General features: G+C 49.3%; 1 protein-coding gene across 1 annotated transcript in view; it reads right to left on the reverse strand.

The window, feature by feature from the left end:
- The window catches only part of plekhg4 (pleckstrin homology domain containing, family G (with RhoGef domain) member 4), a 72,291-nt gene that overhangs the window by 56,877 nt on the left and 2,914 nt on the right, over positions 1-12,500 (reverse strand). The window contains exon 2 of the mRNA XM_083690778.1: positions 639-836. Coding sequence (XP_083546904.1) covers positions 639-836 — 198 coding nt within the window. The remainder of the gene's footprint in view (positions 1-638; positions 837-12,500) is intronic.

Here is a 12,500-nt window from a genome sequence, read left to right on the forward strand (position 1 = left end):
AACAACAAGCCCTGACTATGACAACGCCCTGGCTCTCTAGGTGGCTGCCTGGGTCTTTGTTGGACTGTCGTCCCTGGGCTGGCAGCAAGCTACTGGCTACACCCTTCTGGTGAGTAATGAGAGAGAGAGAGAGAGAGGCTACCTTACATGACACATCCCAAAACCACGCAGAGAGGAGCGTAGCTGGCATGACTACATAAGCCCAGCCACAGTGAGAGAGAGAGAGAAAGTGAGAGAGAGAGAGAGAGAGAGAGAGAGAGAGAGGGAAGGTGAGGGAGAGGGAGAGAGAGAGAGAGAGGGAAGGTGAGAGAGAGAGAGAGAGAGAGAGAGAGCGGGATGGGTGTAGATGACTCAGATGAAGTGAAGGGAAACATTTCATTGTGGTGATTAACAGCGACAAGGGGAAGCACCTCTGTTAGGTTAGAGACTAATGGTGTAGCCCTGGGTGGTCAATAGAGAGAGAGAGAGAGAGAGAGAGAGAGAGAGAGAGACAGAGAGAAGAAAAGATAGTGGAAGCAGACAGAAGTGACAGAGCGGTGTAGGGAGAGTAAAGAGAGACAGAGAGACAGAGAGAGACAGAGAGACAGAGACAAAACAAAGGAGAGAGAGAGAAGCATAGGAGAGCAGGTGTTGCTTACGCAGGCATCTTGCTGTATGCTCTGGAGGATGTGTTTGGCCGGAACCAGGAAGTCAATGAGGTATCTGAGGCCGTCTCCGCGGTACGTCCTCTCCACCACGTCAAACACCTGGCTCAGGGCGGTGGCGGCGGTGGCGTGGAACGGAGGGTACAGCGCAGACAGGGTGCTCTGGATACAGCTGTCCAGAGATTCAGAGTCCTGGAGGGAGACACGGGGGGAGGGAGACACGGGGGGGAGGGAGACACAGGGGGAGGGGGGTTAGAGATGCTGCTGGCTCATACACAGGCAGGGCAAACAGGAAACTTCATATAGAATAAAGTTCAGACCCACTGGGTCTGGGTGTAACAGGACTCCAGTGGGCCGGGGAGAAAAACACCAGAGCACAGCAGAGCAGACCAGGGTCTGTTAAAAATATCAGACCAGATTAGACCTCATAAAGACTGTAGGCCGGGTGTGTGTGTGTGTGTGTGTGTGTGTGTGTGTGTGTGTGTGTGTGTGTGTGTGTGTGTCTGAGACCGTGCATGTCTCTCCTCTCTTTCTACTCCTTCACATGGATTTTTTCTCCTCTCTCTGAAGTCGACAGAGCAGACACTGTGGCGGGTGTGTGTGTGTGTGTGTGTGTGTGTGTGAGAGACTCTGTGCCCTAAATGGAGGGTTCCCAGGGGCTACTCCAGTAACCCAATGACAGGTTCAGCTGTCTGAGCACGGATTCCTCCTCCTCCTCCGCGTCTCTGAACTGAAACCGGTACGGCCAGCGATCGCCCGGCAACAGCCAGTGAACATCATTCACTCACGCCATAGGGGAAGAGAGCGTTCCTGGCGTGTGACTCAGCCAGCGACCGCATTTGCTTCCGTAGTTGTCATGGAAAAGACAACAAATGCCGTATGTTACAGTAGGGCCCGACCTGGCCAATATTAGCAGCAGGGCTATCAGGTGTCGTGGGGGGAATGGGGGAATGGGGGGACGGGGACGGGGGACGGGTGGCTATGTCAGACATGTGGGGCAGAGTAGAGGGAGTGGACGTCCAGTAGGAAGGACGGGACAGGACGTGGCTGAGGTCCCAGAGAGAGACGTGCTGCCTTCGAGTCTGAACTCACCTTGTTCATGATTATTCATGACACGTTTCAGTGTTCAAGTCAACCACCTGGGTGTAGGTTTGGATTCCTGCACGTTCACTGGTTATGTGGGCAGGTAACCCGCAAGGGGAGTCAGGTGAGATTACTTCATGAGAAAAGGCAAAGTCAAAACATTATCACGAGCAAAACATGGCCTCAGGACGCAGCTGCGACGCCCACATCCACGCTATAGGTGACCACACGTGTAGGCAGCCCCATCCCACCGCGCTGTTTTAATTAGCTCCGACAGCTAGCGGGGAGACAGGGTGTGCGTTCGCAGCACTGTTAAAGAAGCACTGACGTCTTCTGTCAAGAGCGCTGGCTGAGGTAAATAGTCTGGGCCTATCGCCCCGAGTGCTGAAGCTTTTTCATTTGGTTCCCAGAGACAAGTCTGGGACAAGTCTGGCAGGACAGCCAGCCAGCCAGGCAGGCAGGCAGACGACGTATGTTAGATAAGGCTAGGTTACCGTGTGACTTTTGGTTCATGGAACAATGAAACCGCATTATCTTGTGTTTGCAGAACTCTGTCGATATACAGGTTATGCACACACACACACACACACACACATCACATCAAACCGTGCCGCTGTTGTGCTAAGACATCAATCCGTATTAACGCTGACAGGTTAGCATTTAACCGTCACTGAGGAATCTGTGGTTAATGGTTAATTAAAACGACCCGTAGCCCAAATACAGAGCAGATAATTACAACAGGCTTTTCCCTGCTGAGCTCTGGGAAGATGTTTTACTTGGAGGTAAATGTAGGAAGTCATTTGGGGCTTGGCTAGCCATGGCTGCTCTTGCTGTGTGTGTGTGTGTGTGTGTGTGTGTGTGTGTGTGTTATTATTTCAGATTGGCTGTGTATAGGCACACAGCAGAAGTTTCCCAGGCTGACTGAGTTACAGCAGGCCTGATAACACAACGGTACGCTGCACTGCATCCGCTCCCAGTAGAAGACAGGTGTGTGTGTGTGCGTGAGTGAGTGTGTGTGTGTGTGTATGTGTGTGTGTGTGTGTGTGTGTGTGTGTGCGCGCGTGTGCGAGTTTGTGTGTGTGTGTGTGTATATGAGTGGTGTATGGGCCAGACAGGAGGGATGGGGGGGGTGGTTTGTGGTTATGCCTCCCCACCCCCTCTCCCCAGGTGTCCCCTGCGCCCCTGCGCCCCAGCCTGCCCTCCTTGCCCTGTGACTCGGGCCCTGAGAGGGACAGAACAGAGGCAGCTCTCTTTATCTGACCCTGATCTCACTTTGAAGCTGCCTGGGGATTTCAGCACACTTTAATTAGGTTATTCCGGACCTTTCTCTGCATCCACAATGTCTACCATTAGGCCACAGTAGTGTAGGACGTACCTCAGCTAACAGCCACCTCTCCCCTTTCTCCTATCAGCATACTTCAGTGTCTACATTTCAATCACCACGGTTATTCTTCCCATATTAACACACAATTTCACATCAAGATACATTTGTGGTTTTTTTTTTGTTGTTGTTTTGTTTTGTTTTGAATTTAAAGCAACCACTTATAGGGTTAACTTCTCAAGTCAATACTGGACGCCTGAACCCGTTTCATTTCTTGTGAGGAAATGACTTGCCTACACACATCTGTCTGTTACCAATCACTGCTGTTTGGGATTCCTGACCTGCAATCACGTTTAAATGCAATTTAATGCTCCAGTTCTTCACCAGTAAACAGAGTCCTCTCCAGAAAGGCCAAACTATCCTGTTGGATTAAACGGATTGGAGCAAACAGCTCATTGGAGAAGGACAGTTGGGCTTTATGAGCAAGGCAAGCCCCCCCCCCCCCCCCGCCCAAAAAAAAACCCCTCCTCACCGTTCTGGAGGGGAGTGGGGTCGGTATCAACCCCCTGAGTGAGTGCCAGTCACTGGGGACAGCGTCCTTTAGCCCCCCCCGACCAAAGGGCCTGTTGAATAATGGATGACATCATTAGGTCTCCATCCTAGCCTGTCACTGTACCAGCTGAGTAGACAGGAGGACAGGGAGGAGGAATACATGCTAATCCAAATCTGTTTCCCTTCTAGTCAGAATTATTAGGACATGACGTGACAGCTTAAATGAAGCCAGAAGGGAGACTGAATTTAATTTTTTGAACCGGTGAGGTGTAGGTTTAGTATGAGAGCTTGCCCCCCCCAAACCACCACTCCCAGCCCCCCTTTTGGGTCCAGAAAGCTATAAACTTTGAGTGGTCGAGGCAAGGCGTCTTAGCCTAATTGCACAGGAAGGAAAAAGGAATCAATATAGGCTTCCTCTCCAAAACTGTCTGAAAGCCAACATATTTTGTGAAATGGAGGAATGAAAATATCGCATTCCTCTCACTTTCAGGAGTCCTGGTTCTCTCTCTCTCTCTCTCTCTCTCTCTCTCTCTTCCTGAGCATGACCATGCATCAGCCTTCAACGTGAATATGAACCACAGTAGCCTGCCTTGCATTATGACTCCCCTCAGACGAGCGGTGTGACATTCACATAATGTGGCCGCACAAATCAGCGAGGGGGGAAAAAAAATAGAACAAGCTAAGCTGAATTTCCGTCAGACTGCTCAATATTCTCCGCAAAGGCGGAGGAAGCTTGCCAGCATTATTTTGGTGAAGCATGAAGAGAGAGAAAAAGAGCGAGAGAGAGAGACAGAGTTAGTTAGAAGACTCTGGGCACTGTGGGACTGAGGCTACAATGGTATCATTCTGCAGGACTCTGTAACCATGCCTACAGAGTAAGCACCAGGCATGGGGAGGTAGCTCGGGAGAGAAAGAGGACCACAAAGTGGGTCTCATAGAACTCCATTTTGTCCCACTGCTCCGGGCAACACGTGCCTCATGTTGTTGCAGACCCCCTACCTTGGTTACGTCAGCGCCTGTCGGTGTTAACCGCACACACACACACACAAGCGCACGCACACACACCACGTGCACACACACACACGCACGCACACACACCCACGGACACACACACGGACGCACGCATGGACGCACGCACATCCGCACACCCACACACACACACATGCTTGTGTTGGACCTGTCTAGCTAATCTCCCCCATTCATCTCTATGTGTGAGGGAGGAGCAGGGCCACTCTAAGTGATCATAATGGAGGAGCCTTCGCCTGGGGAGACGCTGCCTAATCAAGCGTATGCCTGCCTCACCGGCCGGGACCGGGACCTCTGCTACTGCACTGAGCCTATTAGATTATCCAACTAATCCCGTCTCTCCAGGTTACGCTTAGTTCAATGAATAATCAATCGCAGCCTCTTTTCCCCCAGGGGGCTATGATTCACTCAGCAAAACTGTTTTACCTCTTAAACAGTCCCTGTTTGTTCGACCTGCGATCGTACGGGGGAGATGTGCGAGGATGTGTTTTGCGCCCCAACCGACACGTGTGGGGGGATAAGGGAGAGAGATAACCACCTGACAAGAGGGGGGAGTCATGGCGACCGAGGACGGGGTATCAGTTGATCTGTGATCTCTCAAACGTGACTGTCACCCCAGCTTTGGGGGGAGAATGAAGAGGCAGTGGATCATGAGGTCAACGGTGCAAGTTAGCGTGGCGATTCTTCTGAGTTCCCTGTTCTCTCTCATAATATGATGTGTCGGTTTGTTTCACAGTGAAATCTAACTAAGGTATTTTAACTGGACTGTGTGAAACACAATATTTTCCAAATATAGAGGACGCCATTTTGGAAAACTATAAAACTATTATACTGAACATCTTGTAACATGTTTACAGAGACGTGTAGAAAACCTATGTAGTCACTGAGTAAATTTCACTGTTTAACAGTTGTCAAGTAATGAGAGTCCTGTGTTCACCAACCCTGACAGTCAGAGTAAGCAAGACCACATGAGACATGACCTCTGACCCCACACGAGTGACAGAACAGGCCAGCTGTCCATCAGATAGAGAGAGAGAGAGAGAGAGAAAGAGAGAGGGGGGGGGGGTGATAATCAGAAAGGGAGTGATTTAAACAGAGAGGAAGAGAGGGATATCAAAAGCATCTGTCCCAACAATGGCAGCTGCAAATTGTGTCAAAGGGTGGCAGGGTGACCAACCAGCGGGATGGAAACTGCTTCTGCAGCTAAATGTGGGGAGAGGAGCCAGGGCCAAACAGCATACATGTGTTCAATCAGAGGCCTTAAATCAAACGCCAGGCAGAGCAGGCTGATGTGGACTGATAAGAGCCAGGGGCCCTGAGGAGCAACCATCTTGTTTCTGACATTCTTCCTGTCGGGGTGAGCCAGATGCCGACCTCTTAACACCTTCAGGGGGGCTTTGCCTTAAATCAAACACACCAGGATGTTTCCTTTTTCGCCGTTCTGCTCTTCCTGACTAACAGGCTTAATCCCACCTGGAGAATTAGCCTCTCTTTATATATAGCGCGTAAAATAGAAAAACAGCATATTCAGGAAACATTTTATTGAGGGAGGGAACCGTGACAAAAGTTTTTAGATATGTTTTTAGACCTTTTTCCTAGATATGATTCCCCAAAGGAAGTGCCGGCATATTTATTTGGGCCATTTGGACTATGATTCAAAGAAGATCCAGGGAGCAATTGAGCCGCATGCGTGATTGATATTTCCATCTGTCCACAGAGGCCAAGTACAGCTGAGAGTTGGAGAGCTAAATTGGGACGGAACCTGTAACTAAGATAGAACATGCCCGTTTGGCAAAATAAAGGACATTTTCCAAGAACCCACGGTCATGAAAAATATTAGGTGAAAGGTGGAGAGAGTCTTTCTGTCCTTTCTATCCTTTAAGGTTCACCAGCCAGCCTGCAGCTCACAAAGCTGTGGTGTGCATTTTCCTGCTTTTTGAAAGGTAATACGGACCATGGAGTCCTAAGGGCAAATACTGGCGTAGGCAGACCAGCATGAGACCAAATGTACCATTGCCGCAATCCTGAGATGGTATTCCGAGATAACATTTAAGAGGAAATAATACAATACACAAACTATAAAACTGTACTCATTGTCGGAACACATCCAAAGTTGCAACACAGGCCCCGTCAAATTCCTCGGGTGAATCAGGTGGAAGATAATTCAGCGTGAAGGAACACCGCTCCGAAAATTCATTGAGCAATTTGAAATTCAGCCATGAAAAATAAGGTCAGACATTCCATAGGGGTATCAAAAGCAATACTCGCAAATCACGTCGGCCCAACCCATCAGGTTGTGAGTCTGAGAAAGCATTCAGCAGCTGAGATCTCAGGAGCCTGGGAGAGTGAGTACTGTCTATAAACACAGGCTGCAGGCTTGCATCATGCATCTGTTGACTTAAGAGTGAACTCCGGGGTTGTGAATTCTCAGAGGGGGTGCTTTACAAAAACATGGCTGTGTTCCATTCTCTACGGTTGTCCTTCAGACGGCCTGTTCACCCCTCTTTGTTCTCACCCGTAATACTCGTCCCGGTAGCGTTCCACAGAAGCATTTCACACCTTCGCAGGGGCACTTAAAGCAGTGGCGGCCATTAAGGGGACGCCCTGCTGACTGAGAGGTGTCAGAGTGGTGCTACCGATGGGACGAGGGTGGTCCCCCCTTCCCACGCAGGCCGCTCTGTAAACACCAACCTCCGACAGGGAACACAACAAAGGGCTTCATCCGTTTCACATGGGGACAACAATCTGAAATAAAGCGGCCGTCCTTTTAGGTCCAGGTGCCATAACAGTGAGCCAAGAGAGCTACGACCTTCAGATAGACGTTGTTTGAGGGACTAGATTAGGCCTATCAGGTTCTTTCTCTGGGGAGAGAGTTGACGGGGTTGTCCGAGAGACTGATTTTGTAAACACACAGCTGACATTGACTGCGTCATATAAGAATTACTTCTAATGCGACTCAATAGGGTGAACCCAGCTGTGCATACCAGGCAGACACAAATACCCCGACTTCAAGGCCAAACCGATACTCTCTCACAAGGCTCAACTCAAATGTGTTCCATTGTAGAAAAGAAATGGGATAATACTTGTTATATCCCTGTGAGATTTGGTATTTGACTTGGTTTGATTTGAATGGTTTGCTAATCTGTACAACTATGAACAGTTCAACAGGGCTGAAACAAAAGCCTACCTCGAATGTGGAATTCAAGCTTGCTGGAAAAAAAAAGTCCACAAATCCTAACCCTTTCCTGAAAAGGAAAAATCATAATCAAACGCATAAACACTGCATTTAACTTTGCTGTATTCCCAAGTATGGAAAAAGGCCTGTTTCAGTCAAGAGTATCAGAACCCTTTTTGAAACTCAACTGAAAAGAAGGACATAGTTGAACTGAATTCTAATCAGTACGATTAGAGAAACAAAGACTTGCAGGTCTGAGGTGAAGCTGTGTCTTAAAAGTAGGTACCTACTTAAAATCACAATCCACAAAAACTTCAAACTAATCCCAACCGCTCTTCAGAAATCCCCTCCTGTGGTTGAATGTCTAATAAGCCAGTTAGATAATAGAACTGCCAGTCTCCACCACGGCCCCCTGAATTACACAGAGAAGGGCGGTGTATAAAGTCATCGACGCCGTCATCCACATCAAAGGGCTTCCCATAAGCTGCCAGGCTCCGCTCACTACAATACGTGGGCTTCTGGCGTCCGGCCAGTGATGGATTGGGGTTAAAGTCTCCTCCGCTATTGAAAGGCGCGTCTCCGCCATTTGAAAGCCCCACTGTGTCTAGGGGGGCTGTTGGGGTCAGACTCAGCAGGATGTGACAACATAAGGTCGCGTAGGAGGAGTCTGCATTTGGGGGGTCCGGTGTCGGGTTGTGTGGCTTGTAAACAAACGGTTCTGACTGACTTTAACGGGCTTGTTGTCACTTGGTAGGTGGAAAGTCCAGGAGAGAGAGATGTACAGTAGGTCTAGGTCAACCTCTGGTAATCGATAAGGACAGATATTAGTCTGTATCTAGTCTGACCAGGTATTACTCTGTACCTAGTCTGACCAGGTATTACTCTGTACCTAGTCTGACCAGGCATTACTCTGTACCTAGTCTGACCAGGTATTACTCTGTACCTAGTCTGACCAGGTATTACTCTGTACCTAGTCTGACCAGGTATTACTCTGTACCTAGTCTGACCAGGTATTAGTCTGTATCTAGTCTGACCAGGTATTAGTCTGTATCTAGTCTGACCAGGTATTACTCTGTACCTAGTCTGACCAGGTATTAGTCTGTACCTAGTCTGACCAGGTATTAGTCTGTACCGAGGGTAAAGGATCAATATGCAGTCAGTTACTTTCCACTAAAGATTATTTAAACTCCAATGTTGCTCATCAATGGGGCATGGACGATACAACATGCAAAGGAAAAAAAACAAAAACCGTTCAGTGTCCTGATACACTTTCCCTCCCTCCTATCTGACCGTTCCCAGCGGACAGCTCTCTGAACACTGTTATCTCCTGGTGCAGATATGGCTTTTTCACCTCCCACTAAAATAGGTTTTAGAGATTTTAACCGGCCAGTGGGGAATTGACGGTAATGGAGACAGTGAAACTGAGGGGGATGGGTGTGCCACATGGAGGGTCTCCATTTTGGTCCTGGGGTGTTCTCAAACTCGACTATTAGCATTGAGGAGAAGGGGGGTGGGGGGGCGGCTTTCCTGCTGAGGTTGTCAGATTACTACATCAGGCTGGGCTAATGCAACAACACCACTGGAGAGTTACCACATAAGCTGTGAGAACTGCCGTGTTATAGCCTATGGGAATCTATGTGATTATTCTGTAACATGGTTCTACTCTGCTGTCAAGTAAGGCTACATGAACCTTTGAAGTTCAATACCTTTCTACTTTAATGGACAGAACTTGTGTTCTCTACCACCGAAGGACTGTCCTGTCTCTGGGCAGGTATAAGGTATTAACAGGTGAATACGGTATTTCAACTTATACAGGTGTATTTCCGTCAATACAGTTCATACCGTCTCCACCTGTAGTTTGTCATTATCATACCCACCAACGTTTGTTTCATAAACATCGTCCAAATGAAACTTGCACACACTCTTGTCTGAAGGCAACGTGTGGCGGAGCTCATAAATCTGACTTTTGGGCAGGTAACGACGGAGTGAGAAACTACAGGTAACGACAGAGTGAGAAACTACAGGTAACGACGGCCAGAGTGAGAAACTACAGGTAACGACGGAGTGAGAAACTACAGGTAACGACGGCCAGAGTGAGAAACTACAGGTAACGACGGAGTGAGAAACTACAGGTAACGACGGCCAGAGTGAGAAACTACAGGTAACGACGGAGTGAGAAACTACAGGTAACGACGGAGTGAGAAACTACAGGTAACGACGGCCAGAGTGAGAAACTACAGGTAACGGCGGAGTGAGAAACTACAGGTAACGACGGCCAGAGTGAGAAACTACAGGTAACGGCGGAGTGAGAAACTATAGGTAACGACGGCCAGAGTGAGAAACTACAGGTAACGACGGCCAGAGTGAGAAACTACAGGTAACGGCGGAGTGAGAAACTATAGGTAACGACGGCCAGAGTGAGAAACTACAGGTAACAACGGCCAGAGTGAGAAACTACAGGTAACGACGGAGTGAGAAACTACAGGTAACGACGGCCAGAGTGAGAAACTACAGGTAACAACGGCCAGAGTGAGAAACTACTGGCCAAAGATTTGAAAGCCCGGAGTTGAAAGTCTGCTAAAAGATATCGCTGTACACCGAGCTATTTCTGAGGGAAGGTATACCGGTATGAGAATTCTGATACCGGCCCAAGCTTACCTCTACGTGACATTTCTTCCCGACGTAGTTCCTCAGACACAATACTACGCCTTTCCTGGGAATTTGTAGCTTACAGGTACGAAGGGCAAGTTGCTTTCACTCACATTCGACCTTTGTAGCGGTACGGAGATAACTTACATCTCTGAAATCAATTCTGCGGACTAAAACAGGCCGGCTTAGTGAGTCAGTGGGTTACACAAACAGGGGCATATCTAAACGACCTGGAGGTTCAACCCAGCTGTTGACTTGCTGTACCGTACCTCCAACCTGACGGCCTCAAGCGTGTGCGTGTTGAACAGGAGGTCATGGTGTCCTATCACTCTAGGTTACCTCATGACAAGCAACACAAAGCTGCTGAAGGGAACAACATGCACTGTGCTTTATCAAGGACAACGTTGCACACATGACGACACACAACTACTGAAGGAGGGCAACACACTGTCCCTACTTGCGTAATCACAAGGACAATGTGTGTGTGTGTGTGTGTGTGTGTGTGAGTGTGTGTGTGTGTGTGTACGCTCATAACCGAGTGTTTACATTTGCATGACACACTTATTGAGCCTGGGTTTACCCCCCTCTCCATCAATGTCCATCAGTATGGTCTCTTTAAGTGCATTCCTCTGTCCCAGCAGAGCAATGTGGAAGCCCCTCACCCCGACACTCCAGAGACCGAGGTGATGCATCACTGACACTGCCCTGGTACTAAAGTCACTGGGGATTTCATGGCCTCCACCCCGGCCCTAACCCTAACCCCTTTCTCTCCCTGCATGTCAAGCTCCACATGTCTTTAGTTGGATCTGCCGCCAGGCCTGTGACAGGGCAGTGCTCCTAAGCTGCCCCCCCCCCTGGTGATTTACAGTCATTTGATTTCAGGAGGACTTTAACGATCCCGGCATTCCCATCAATGCCTCTCCTCACCCTCTCTGTCCTCCGCTCCCTCTTGTCTTCTTCAAAATCCATTTAGACAGCACTGACCCTGCATTTCTGTGTGTGTGTGTGTGTGTGTGTGTGTCAGTGTGAGTGTGTCAGCCTGTGAGTGTCAGTGTGCGAGTGTCAGCGTGTGTGTGTGTGTGTGTCAGTGCGTGTGTGTATGTATGTCAAAGCACTTGAGTAGCTAGTGATTCTACAGACGGAGAGAGAGAGAGAGATAGAGAGAGAGAGAGAGAGATCAGACTCCAAGCTAGAGGAGGTGTTCCACGGCTTATCTTTATGACACTGTCGTACATGAGGAAACGCTTAAGTCCTCATCCAGAGCAGCTGTTCACTCAGATCAGGACGTAGAGAGCTCTTATCACAGCCAGAGGACGAGGCCATCCCCTCAGCACTCAGAGTGGCAGGAGGAGGGCCGGCTGAGGGCCGGGTATGAAGAACACCACCTCCACCCTCACCTCGTGACCGGCAGGGCTGTAGATCGTGTACGTGATGGCAGCAACATCACACAGGTTAGGACACAACCGACTCCACTGGGCTGGGGCTGGAGGGTTGGACATCTCCACCTTTGGCCCCTGTATAACAACACACTGGCCTACCCGGGCCCACTCCGGGCATCTGTCCTCTCAATCAGCTTCACATGTACCTGGCCGCTCCCTCTCCTGCCTTGAGGTCCCGCAGGGAACTGGGTAGGGTTTTATATTTATACACAATCATGTTTTTTTTTTTTTTTTTTTTTACAGCAGGTCTGATCTGGCGGCAGGCAGGCAGGCAGGCAGGCAGGCAGGCAGGCAGGCAGGCAGGCAGGCAGGCAGGGGCTGAGAGAGAGTACATTCCTCCACCTCAGCAAAATAAACACAGCATGGGCCAAACAGGCAGGCCTGCCACGATCGAGGAGAGGAGAGGAGAGCAGCTCCACTGAGACGGCAGCCTAATGGTGCTGAGATTAAAAACCCCTGCAGTGGCCACAAACACGGACACGCCACTTTATAAACACGACATGCGCAAAAGTGCACGCACGATTAATTATGTGAACACTGAACTGAACAGACACTGAATCTCGCAGTGCTGCACTCTTACACACAAACATCATTACGGGCACCCAAATTGT

Source organism: Argentina silus, assembly GCF_951799395.1.
Source record: "Argentina silus genome assembly, chromosome: 19".
NCBI classification, from domain to species: Eukaryota; Metazoa; Chordata; class Actinopteri; order Argentiniformes; family Argentinidae; genus Argentina; species Argentina silus.